The 13,225-nt window shown below is 32.5% G+C and overlaps 1 protein-coding gene across 1 annotated transcript; it reads left to right on the forward strand.

The window, feature by feature from the left end:
• The first annotated feature begins 472 nt into the window (after nt 1–472).
• On the forward strand, nt 473–3,561 carry LOC145055291 (GDSL lipase-like). Its single transcript, XM_079003590.1, has 6 exons — nt 473–793; nt 888–1,015; nt 1,081–1,302; nt 1,937–2,186; nt 2,265–2,495; nt 3,161–3,561. Exons 1-6 carry the CDS (start codon nt 529–531, stop codon nt 3,265–3,267), a joined length of 1,203 nt encoding a protein of 400 aa, XP_078859716.1. The 5' UTR covers nt 473–528; the 3' UTR covers nt 3,268–3,561.
• Nucleotides 3,562–13,225: the final 9,664 nt, after the last annotated feature.

Consider the following 13,225-nt stretch of genomic DNA (forward strand, 5'->3'; position numbering starts at 1 on the left):
CAACCTAAAAACTAAACAGTAAGATACCTACTTTTAAAACAATTGTAAAAAAAAATTAAATTAGATTACTTTTATCCGTGACAAATAAGTTTTTGTATAAAAATGAAACAAAAAAAAATGAATAACTTTAAGCAGAAGAAAGTGGAATAGGTGAAAAGTGGGGTGAGGAGAAAATCATAGACACTATTAATTGGATAGTTTTCACAGTCTAAGTTTAGATTGAATTGAACATTTATTACAAGTAGTATGAAATGTAAAAATAAAAAGCTTTTAACACTATTAAAAAGTTAGAAAAGTCATGATTTCATGATTTTCAAAAAGACCAAATTTACTTTATTAGAAAAATCATTCTTATTATCCCAAACATCTTTTTAACTTCTTTCTAAAAAAAAAAATCAAAAGAAAAGTTAAACCAAACAAACTCTTAATCTTCAACGGGGCTGACTAGATTGGGCCATTTAATTAAAGAGTGAAGACAAGCAAACAACTCAAAGGGTCATTTGAAGGTTCAGAGTTGAGACATATGATATGGGTGTTCTAAAAAGCATGTTGGGACTTGATCAACTTGTTGTTTTGTGTCTTTTGATCCTTACAGGTTGCCAGAGTTCTCAGGGGCATTTCAACAAACATGTTGCGCTCTTCGTTTTCGGTGATTCGTTTTTCGATTCCGGAAACAACAACTACATAAAAACTACTCCGGACTTTCAAGCCAATTTTTGGCCCTATGGCGAATCATACTTCAATCACCCAACTGGAAGATTCTCCAATGGCCGTCTCCTCCCTGATTTCATCGGTAACAATTAATATATATCTCAAACAACTACCAATTTTACTCCTCTTTTTCAAATTTCTTTCTTATTCCAAACTTAATTCCCTTCTGTTAACAGCTGAGTTTGCTGGATTGCCTTTCATCCCTGCATATCTCGACCCCCATTACCATAATAGTGGATTTTTGTATGGAGCAAACTTTGCATCAGGGGGATCTGGTGCATTAGTTGAAACTGATGCAGGACTCGTATGTATCCCTTCTTCGTATCCACTGCTTGAATTGACTTCATATATATAAATTAATGGATGTAGGTAGTTGACCTCAAAACACAGCTACAATATTTCTCCGATTTAGAGAAACAATATAGGCAGAATTTAGGTGATGCGAAAGCCAATCAGCTGTTGTCCGATGCTGTCTACTTGTTTAGCTGCGGATGCAACGACTATTCAGTCCTCTTGAGCAACAATGAGAGTAGTCTTCTTTATGAGCAGTACGTTGAAATGGTGATCGGAAACCTTACTGATGTCTTCAAGGTAACAAATATCAGGAGTATCCATAACATGAGAGGTGTTTGATGGAGTTTTTGAGTGACTCTATTCTCACTCCCCTCTATCTATACTTCCTACCATTTATAATTATATTTTATTTATTATGTATTGTAGATATGATGTGAGACAGTGAGAGTAGATGAAGTTTTTCAATTTGATTATTAATGAGTCCACAATGACCTAATTATTGAAAAAACTTTTAGGAATAACTTGTTAATTAACAAACTTTTTTTTCAAGATGTTTTGATTTGGAAAACCTCCCAGAAAACTTCTATTAGGATGTTGTTATGTTTCCAATTAATTACCTTGATCCTCAATTTATTTTAGAGTAAATTATTAAAATCGTCCCTATGGTTTTAGTTAAAATTACATGTTTGGTTCCTAACTTTTTTTTGCACTGGGTTTGTCTTTGTGGTTTGATTTTGTTGCGTTTTTCATCCCTTACATACATAAAGTTAGGGACTAAACGTACAATTTTGACCAAACATAGAGACGAAAAACGCAACAAAATCAAACCATAGGAATAATCCGAGTGCAAAAAAAAATTTGGATGTAATTTTGACCAAACCATAATATAGATCTGAGTAATTTACTCTTTATTTTATCTTAATTTAAAAAGGAAATCCATGCAAAGGGGGGAAGAAAAATTGGAATCGGTACAGTCCCAGCAATAGGCTGTTGGCCTAACACTCGTGCAGAAAGGCCAGACAATACGTGCAACGAAGAGCTTAACATCATAGCAAGTCAACACAATCATGCACTTCTACATAAATTGCAAGATCTAGGGCAACAATTGGAAGGATTCATGTTTGCAAACTATGATATCTCAACTGCCATTAACAAACGGATGAAAAACCCATCAAAATATGGTTGTATACTCATGAGTTTCATTGCTTTCAATTCGTGAGCTATTATCATTCATTGTTTGGATTTGAATGGATTTGTAGGTTTTAAGGTTGGAGATAGTGCATGTTGTGGTAGTGGTCCTTTACGAGGGTTTTTTAGTTGTGGAGGAAAGAGAGGAATACGAGAGTTTGAATTATGTGATAATCCTGATGATTATCTCTTCTTCGACTCATTACATCCTAGTGAAGCCGCAGTTCGCCAGTTTGCAGAGTTGTTTTGGAATGGAGATTCCAAATTCACATCTCCCTACAATTTTAAAACCTTGTTTCAAGGTACCTATATATGTGTTTTTAATTATCGTAGTCAAAAACTAATTATCGCGACTTAGCAATAACAATATTAACCTTATTCTAAGCTAAACATCGTAACAAAAAAAAAAGGAATCATTATGAGTTTTTGGTGTTTTATATTAAAATATGTCAAGATAGACCTTTATTTGTAGAGAAAAAAAAAATACGAACTATGGTGTATTTTTCGGCTAAAAGTAATGTATGTCACTAAATAACTTTAGTTGGAAGAAAAGTTAAACCAACAAATCAAGAGCTGAAAAGTGGTGTCCTTGAAAAATTAAGTTATGATTACATTTGTGTTAATTTTTTTATTGAAAGTTTATTGACTAATTAAGTAGTTGGTAATATGTCAGCACCATTTTTAAAAGCTGGTTTAACTCAATTGAAAAGTTTATATCGGGGTTGGCTAAAAAGACATCCTATTTTACCATTTAGACAACCCTAATTAATGTTTAAAATATTTTTATTGGTTGAAATTGCATTGTTTTCCGAAAAAGATGATTATAAGTAGTTGATTATAGGTTGACTTTTTATAAAGATGATTATAAGATGTCTAAGGGGTGTCTTATTTCTAACCCATTATATTTCTAATGAATACATAGGTGACAAGAGATTACATGTATTTATTTGATCATATGAAATTTTAGGTGTAGGACCTCAAATAGGAGACATCCAGTCTACAAGCTCAGTTGATGTGAAAGTTGGGAGGATCGAGACTGGCTCAGGTGTGGACGCTGATGGAGCTGTGATTTAAGCACATGTAGGTTACGGTGGAGATATTTTGAAACAAAAATATAGATAACAACATTGGCATCCAAGCCTATGAGTTTATAGTTATGAGCTGTTCAATAAAAGGAAAGAAAGGAAATTATTATACCCAATGTTTTAAAAATCGGTTTTTTAGTTGAACTGATATGATTACCGGTTTTCGGTTCAATCGGTTTAACCGATTCGACCGTCAAATAAACCGGTTTCTATAATTTTTATATTTTTTTTGTATTTTCCTACACATACATATATACATAAATTAATAATTTGATGTCCACAAGTTCAAACGTTAAAAATAAACATGAAAACAAGTCGTAGATCAATTTAAATATATTAAAATAACATATAACCATAAGTTTTATACCAATCCAAGTGGATTAAAAAGAAAATAAAGTCTTAAATGAATACAAACGCATCAAAGAACTTCATAAAATTTATCAAGTGTTTTTATTCATGAAAATCTTAATAGATATGAAAAAACCACCAAAGTTTATTATGCAAAATGTTTCAATTTCATATGTTTTTATTCAATTTAATCGGTTCAACCTGTTTAATTTAACCGGTTCAACCGGATTTTTGTGAAAACCGGTCGGTTCGTTCCGGTTCAGAAATAGACATAAAGCCGGTGATAGTTGAACCGTTCCCTTCTCCGGTCCAACCGGTTTGACCGGCTGGTTCAAACCGATTTTTAAAACATTGATTATACCGATAAAAGATTGAGTTCCTTGTAAGATTATTAAAATTCATTTGTATTTTTAGCAAAAGATCACTTAAAATATTGTATTTTTTTGGCTTAGCTTTTGTGGGACAAAAGTCTTTTTTGTAAAAGAACTTTTTGTAAAAGAACTTTTTGAAAAAGTTGTTTTTTAAAATGTGTTTGTATTAGCTTTTGAAGGGAAAAAATCAAAAATTAAAATGTTTGGTTTAACTTTTACATGTAAAATGACTAAAAATGACTAAAAATGACATGGTTTAACTTTTAGATGGGGTTATAAATGTAATTTAATGTTTTAGCTGGTGAAAAGTTTTCAAAAAGCTTGAATTTACTCTATAGCAAAAGTTGATTAAAAAATCATTTTCATTTTACCCAAACATCTTTTTAGACTTTTTCTAAAAGATAAAGTCAAAAGTTAGTTTAAAAGCCAATACAAACACCCCCAAACATAGACGGTCTTGGGATGTGCGGGTCATACGGTCGCACAAGATATCCGATTATAAAGAGGTTTTCGATTGAAAATTTCTTTTAATATTATATTACTTACAAAATTAGAACTTGATAAAAATTAAAATATAGTTGGATGTTATTAATTTGATTCACGTTATTAGCAATATACTTTAAATTTAGGTTTGTTAAATATATTATAAATATCGATTTCTCATATACCAATATATAGACATTTATATCACGACACTAAAGCTCGAAAACATAACTCAAATTTAAAAATATATTTGGGCTTTAGGGTTGAGTTAAGTAGATGACGAGGGTCAGACTTTTAAAGTTAAGAATGCAACACATTTATTAAAGAATCACTTCAAGTGAATATATTATAAAAAAGTGTCAAAATGGCATATAACGAATAATCCGTTCAAATGGAGCAACATATATTTGAAGATAATACTATAAATTTTAATAATATTCAATCTAGTGAGGAAAAACATAAAGAAGATGTAACACTAAATGTGAATGAAGTTGTAACCACAATTTGATGATGAACATATAGAGGGCAACTACAATATGAAACCATGGATATTGATGAGATAATGAATAGTATATGAGCACTTATTGAGTTTCTTAAAGACTAACGACAAAATGGGTTTGAGAAGGCTTTGAATTTTTCTTAAGCAATAGCTTATCATTTAGGAATTTATCTGGTGTTTGTTGAGAAAAGTAATAAAAGAATTATTGGAAAAAAAATTGTTTGATGAGAGAAACGTTGAGTCACCGAAACTAATACATGAACGTTCACCTCAAGAATCATTTGTGGTTGATTATTTTGACTATATAAATGATCAAGTTATTGGTTCGTCGCTCTTATTTGTTAGAGCGATGATTTGAATAATACAAATAATATGAAAAGATTTTTGGTTTCTTATTTAGAATATAAAAGTTAAAGTCATTGAGTATTGATAAGCTAAAGTGTTGAAAAAAAATCTTGATATGACGATATAAAATAGTCACATCTCATAATCATCTAACGCATACTAAATTTTTTAAAAATGATAAATAATTATCCAGCTTATTGTCTCGTACATAATATTGCTAATTGTTCCTCTGATTACAATTGCATCACTAGAAAAAAAAAACTATTCAAAACTAAAACTTTTGATATATTATTTGAGACCTACTATTTTTCAAGAGAGATTAAACGTTTTTACTTTGATTTTGATTGAGAATTAGATTTTTTGAAAATATTGACAATAACACATAGAAAGTTTTTTCTTTTAAAAATACTAGATTATCGACGTTCAGAAAATAGTAATGCAATAGTTGTTTTTTTTTATTTGGAAAGCTGTTTGTAGCTGTTTCAATTTATTTCTAATGAGTTAAGACCAATATATGATGCACAAGTACAAAATTAACAAGATACTTGTTATAAATTTTAAGTTTTAAATTTAGCGATAATGAATTTAATCAACAATTATCTACAAACTTTTTATGAGACTTCAATTTGATTTTTGCACAAGGCATGCCAGGATATAAGGTGTTAATAACACTATAGAAAATGATTAAACGATGAAGGACCAAATATTTAGTGCGCCTTTACAAAACCGGTTTATAAAAACACTTAAAAAATTGTATGATAAAATCATAAAAGATATGATTGCCAAATGAAGTTAGATCATATAACCTATCATCAAGATACATGTCATTCATAGTGGTTCCCTTTGGTGGTGCACTGGGAAATGGCTCGTAAAAGAAATACATCTTGAAAAGAAATACATCTTTTGTTCGTGTCTAATAATAAGTAATAACCCTTAGACATAGATGCTAGTCATAAACATTGATGATTACCTATACGGTCGGTAATTATTTATTATCAAAACTATGTTTCACCATATCCATGTCTTTGGTCAATGTTGTAACACCCAAACTTATATAAAGCTTGAAAGTAACAATAAAGCAATGCCAATTTAAAATATTGGTATGGATGTAAATGTATGCGGGTGGGAATATGATTAAATGGTATTGGTGAGCGGATGTTGCTTATATGGGTAATGTGATGTGTATGGGTCGTTATTGATGATAAAGGTACAATGCGGTATCCCAACTATTTTGTTTTTTTTTTGAATAATTATTATGGTATATTATCATTTCAAGGTTCTAAGTAACGTTAAACAATATTTATAATATGATAATTTAAACAGACATTCTTAATTTTAAGAAATTTTAAGTATGTATACTAAACGCAGTATCATAATATAAGTCTCATTATGACAATCATAAACTTAACGAGTGAGCCTTTAGGATACTTAATTATAAGGTTGAAACTAAATGTGTGTAATCTTCGTATGATGTCAATTATAGTATATAAGTTAAGGGTATAAAATGTTGAAAGTAGGATGCTATAAGTGTTCTATGTGGTTTACTACTTAAACCGATTATATAAGAAAGTGAGTCACACCAGAATGTTGTTAATGATATGTTCAAAGTGTTGATTTCCATGTTTAAGTTAATAACTAAATTGGTATATTCTTAAAATAAAAACAAAGTCCTTTTTGGGTTGCCCTTAAAACTAGCAACCGAGAAGAATTACATTGAGAGAGAGAGAGAGAAAAAGAGAGAGGATAATTTACTCATATTTTATATGATTAATATATTAATTAGAAAAAGTAATTATTAATTTAGAATTAATCATAAATTAATTGAAATTAATTTTGGGATTAATTAAATTAATTGGAAGTGCAAGGGATTAAAAGTGACATTGTTCAAAGGTTGAGCAATGGAGAGTTTCTAGAACCTCCCTCTAGGGGACGATTTTTGTAGAGATTCCTAAGGCTTCTAGGAAGCCTTCGAGAATAAGTAAAGGTTTGGATAACTACATATTTTGAGATATTACTTTTATATTCAATTGAGTGTTATCCATGGATTCCATATCAAATAGGACCTTATGGTCTCATTATTTTTGTCCATGCCTTCTAACTCTTCTAAGATCCGAAATTCCTTACCCCTCTCTTCTCTCATCTTATGTTCTTGTTACTAAGGTTTGGGTACAAACCATTAAAGACATCATCTTTTTATGATAGTTTTTCCAAGCTTCATAACTTCAAGGATTTGTTTGATTTGTTTGCTATAACAAATCAAAAGGTATGAAACCTAAACTTTGTAATATTCGATATACACTAGGGTTAGGTAGTTTAGTTGTTCATTGTATGTTGTTATCAAGGTGTATGACATAGACCTTTTATAGGATGCATGTAACTTATTAATTGTTAATTGTTTTCCACATTATACATATTTGCTATCTATAAAACACATTAGTGGTATTAGAGCCTAGAATTAATTTTTTTTTTCAAAATACTAATCTCACGATGTGAGAGATAGATCTCACGTCGTGAGCTCAATGTTTTTCCAGAATTTCAGGTTTTCATCCTCCTAATCAAATTTATGTGTTAGTTTTTGTAATTATCCGGTATTAATTCTGTAAGATTCCGAATTTTGATTGCCTTGTGTGATAATCCGTAAAACCCTAAATATTAGGAGATATCCTTATTTGATAATTTATAATTAGATAGAATTAAATTGAATGATCTCATATGAATTTAATAATTAATTTAATAGTAAAGTAATTAATGGATAATTATAAATTTATAATATGTTTAAATTGATTAATTAATTATATGATAATTTAGTAATTTATATTTAAACCTCGTATTTTGAAAAGTTTTAAAATACACCTTATAATATATATATATATATATATATATATATATATAAGTTTAATATACTATATGTATAAGACAAGCCATTCAATCGTTAGTAAGCCTCATTCATAAACCATGCTATATAAGGGGGGGGGGGGTATAAGAAACGACCTATAAAATGACTGTTGAATGGGTTTATACTCTCACCCACTGCTCCCTTGCGTGGTGGAGGGTTGTTAGCCGAACCGGTTGATAGGACATAACCTCTAAAAGTATGATACAATAAAGTAACTAAACCTTTTATAAAATCCCAACTCTAGTTACTTTATGAAAAAATGTGAAATGTATGTTAATCCATGAAAACACAAACCACTCTTTATAAGTCGTTAGTGGAGCGTGCGTGGTTAACCGACACACTAATTTGGGACTATAAAGTTGGGTGATGGACAAATCAAAATTTATCATTGTTAATGGAGCATGTGTGGTTTACTGCACATTAATTTGTGATGATAAATGACATTGATGTTGTCAAGCGGGATTGCATGGTTATTCACATCTTATTTGTGATTCCCGGCATCCTAGTCACAAATTGAAGAACATAATCTAAGATTAAACATGTCGTTGATAAGATTCAATGAATCTCAAATGATCTAGGAATTTTATGGTAGATTGGAATTGGTAAATTTGTGTTACATACTTTAATAAATTTGCAATTAGATTTTGACATCCCTTCTCTTTATTGTAAATTGTAGTTAGGATCCTAGCCTTGAATATTAATTTTTGGTTAAAATAATAACGATTTATATCATTAACTAAAACTATGTCTCTTAATAGATGTCTGTAAACGGTGATCTCTCAACTACTCAAACCGGCTCCTCAAACTCAAGCTTCTCCATACTTTCGATTTTTTCAAAAGAGAAGCTTACTGCCCTAACTACATGGACTGGATGAGAAATTTGAAGATGACTCTTCGATATGAGGGCAAGGAATATGTCCTTGATAAGCATCTTGTTGAAATCGATCATTCCACGGCTACTCCCGAGGAAATTGCTTCCTACAAAAAACATTCTAATAACTCCACGAAGGTCACTCGCATCATGGTGGCCACTATGGCACTTGACCTAGCCAAGTTCTGAGGACTACTGGCCATATGTGATGAGTCTTGACCTTGCTGGAAAGTTCCACAAGAAGGCCAGACAAGAGCGTTATGAAGTGGTCAAATCTCTTATGACATGTAAGCTCAAGGAAGGAGAATCAGTTTGTGCTCACATACAAAAAATGCAAAGGTACATGGAGCAACTCTAGAGGCTGAATGTCTTGTTTGGTGAGGAGTTGGCCATTGATACAGTCCTTAAATCTTTGCCTCCTAGTTATAATCCGTTTGTCCTAACTTATCATTTGAACAACATAGAGACGACATTGACCCAGTTCCATATTTTATTGCAAACTGTTGAGTCGAGGATGAAGAAAAATCATGCCTCTACTACAACAAATGCTCCTGACCTAGCCATTGGATGTGGCAAAAGGAAAAAGAGGAAGGCTCCTTCTCAATCCAATAGGAAAGGGAAGTCCCATATTGGAGGGTCTAGCAGTAGGTCTAAGACGAAGCCCAATTTTGATGTTCCTGTGATTAGTGACCCAAAAGAGGCCACTTGCTTCCATTGTGAAGAAAATGGTCATTAGAGAAGAAGCTGCTCAAAATACTTGCGGGACTTGAAGGGTGGAAATTCAAGGCGTCCTCATCAGGTATTTACACTACCCACGTCAGTAACACACGACTTTATTATACTTGGGTTCTTGATATAGGATGTAGTTTTTACATTTGTTATGATTTGTAGGGATTAAGAAAAAGTGAGGAAGTAGAGCATGGAAGACTGAACCTGATCATGGGGAATAGACGATCTTCACCTGTTACCAAGATTGGGAATTATGAACTTATGCTTAGTAGTGATGTTAGGATTGACTTATTAAATTGTTGCTACTCTTTAGAAATGACACGCAACATTATTTCTTTTCAGGTATTGTTCAGAAAAGGTTTTAAATACACTTTTGATAATGATATTGGTTCAATTTCTGCTTTCAAAAATGGTGTTTTTATATTTAAATTTTTACCTTGTAATGGAGTGTACGAAACTGTGATTTGTGTTGATAACTTAGGCAATAATGTGTTTCATATTGATTTGTCCAATGGTGTGGACAAGGCATGTTTGTGGCATTGTCTTCATGGTCACATAAACAAGAAACACATCACACAACTCCAAAAGGATGGAGTGTTGGAATCGTTTGACCTTAGGACAAATGGTGAATGCAAATCTTGTCTCTTGTGCAAGATGATGAAATCACCTTTCACTGGAACATGTGAAAGAGGTGAAGGATTACTGGATCTCATACATACAAATGTATGTGGCCCATTCAGATCTACCACGAAAGATGCTATTCAATATAATGTGACATTTATAGATGATTATAGTAGATATAGTTATATCTACTTGATCAAACATAAATCAGAAACCTTGAAAAGTTTAGACAGTTGAAGCATGAAGTCGAGAATCAATTGAGTAGGAAGATTAAGAGGCTTAGATCTAACAGGGGTGGTGAGTATCTTAGTATCAAGTTCCATGACTATCTTAAGGAATTCGGAATTGTTTCACAATTGACTCCTCCCAGAACACCACAACTTAATGTTATGGCTGAGAGGCGCAATCAAACCTTACTAGATATGGTTCGTTCTATGATGAGTCAAGCTTCTCTTCCTATTCATTTATGGGGGTATGCCTTAGAGACAACCACCCATATCTTGAATCTTGTTCCGATAAAGAAGGTTGTCAAAACACCTCATGAGATGTGGACAGAGAAAGCTCCCTCGCTTTCACATATCAAGGTCTGGGGTTGTGAGGCACTCGTAAGACGAGAGACTCATGACAAACTTGAACCTAGAGTTGAGAAGTGTTATTTCATTGGCTATCCACAAAAGTCCTTTGGATAGTTGTTCTACAGACCTAGTGAGAACATGGTCTTTATAGCTTGAAGAGGAGTCTTTTGCGAGAGAGAGAGAGAGAGAGAGAGAGAGAGAGAGCTCATATTCAATGAGGTCAATGGAAGTGCTATTGATCTTGAATAAATTCAAGAGTCATCCAATGAAGGAACCTCTGACAACACTAACACTCAACTTGAGGAAAAAATTCCAATTGATCCAGTTGACAACCTATCACCCCTTAGTCGATCCAATAAGGTTAGCATGCCACCCACGTTCTATTGTTTCCATATTACATCAAATGGTGATATGTTTATCAGTGATCGAACACTGGTAAATTTATATGAACCTGCTAACTTCAAGGAAGCAATGGAAGGCCCTAAGGCTGCTAAATATAAGTAGGAAATGGAGAGTGAGATTCAGTTCATGTATGATAATCAAGTGTGAAACTTGGTTGATTAAGTACCTGGTCGAAAGACAATCGAGTGAAAATGGATCTTCAAGAAGAAGACCGAAATGGATGGGAAAATACACACTTTCAAAGCTAGGTTGCTTACAAAGAGATTTACTCAAACCCAATGGATAGACTACGATGAGACCTTTTCAATAGTAGCTAAGATAAAGTCTATCAGAATTATGCTTGTTATAACTGGATTTCATGATTATGAAATGCAACCGAAAGATGTTAAAACCGCATTCCTTAATGAGAAGTTATCTGAGACGTCTACATGAGTCAGCCATAAGGTTTTGTACATGCCAAGTTTCATGATAGAGTGTGTAAGCTTGAGAAATCCATTTATGGATTGAAACAAGCATCTCGAAGCTGGAATCTTTTCTTCCATGAGAAAGTCAAAGAGTTTGGGTTCTCTAGAAGCAAAGATGAGTCCTATGTATATGTCAAAGCTAGTGGGAGTATAGTAAGTTTCCAAGTGTTGTATGTTGATGACATAATCATTATAGGAAACAACATTCCAACTTTGCAAGAAGTCATGTCTTGGTTTGGGAAGGATTTGGCTATGAAAGATCTAGGGGAAACAACCTATGTTCTAGGAATAAGGGTTCATCGTGATAGAAAGAATTGTCTTATTGGTATTAGCCAGAGTACATATTTGGATAAAATACTTAAGTGTTTTAGTATGAAGAACTCAAAAAAAAGGAGAATTGTCTATTCATAGTGCTATCAAGTTGAGTAAGACTCAAAGTCCCAACACTAATGAAGAGATAGTTGACATGAGTCGAGCCCCATATACTTCGGTTGTAGGATCGATCATGTATGCAATGACATGTACTCACCCTGATGTATCTTATGCTTTGAGCATGGTTAGTTGATTTCAGGGAAATTCTGGCAGAGCCCACCGGATTGTGGTGAAGAATACTCTTAAGTATCTGTGAAGAACAAAAGACATGTTCCTAATTCTTGGCGGCAGTGATACATTAAGAGTAACTGGTTACAATGATGCAAACTTTCAAATAGACTGATACAACTTCAGTTCGCAATGTGGTTGGATGTTGTTATTAAACGGGGGAGCAATTTTTTGGAAGAGTTCCAAACAAGACATAATGTTTGATTCCATCTATGAGTCAGAGTAAATTGCAGCGAGTGAAGCATTGAAGGAAACGGATTGACTAAAGAACTTTATTGGATATCTTGGAGTCGTTCCAACTATTCAGGAGCCAATGGATCTTTTCCATAATAATGAAGGGGTGGTTGATTTGACGAAAAAACTAAAGGATCATGGCAGATCCAAGCATATCGATAGAAAATACCATTATATTTGACATCGGGTAGAAGAAGGACACCTTGTGGTGAAGAAAGTATCATCAGAAGATAATGTTGCAGATCCTTTCACAAAAGTTTTGAGCAGAGTCAAACACTACCAGCATACTAGGAGCATTGGACTAAGAGATGACATTAGTTTTAGTAATTATGTCATATTTAGAAACGTATAACTAAATAAATGTAATTGTTTTGGTGAATGAATAATGGAGAAATATTTATGAGTATCGTACTGCCTTATTCAATTATTTATTCTTGTTTTCCTTTTTGCATGTTTATAATTCCTGAGTAATATGAATTATTAAAACCTCCAGAATTGTTTGTACTTTT

The sequence above is a fragment of the Lactuca serriola genome, chromosome 5 (assembly GCF_051521515.1).
Source record: "Lactuca serriola cultivar US96UC23 chromosome 5, Lser_US96UC23_V15, whole genome shotgun sequence".
In the NCBI taxonomy this organism is placed as follows: domain Eukaryota; kingdom Viridiplantae; phylum Streptophyta; class Magnoliopsida; order Asterales; family Asteraceae; genus Lactuca; species Lactuca serriola.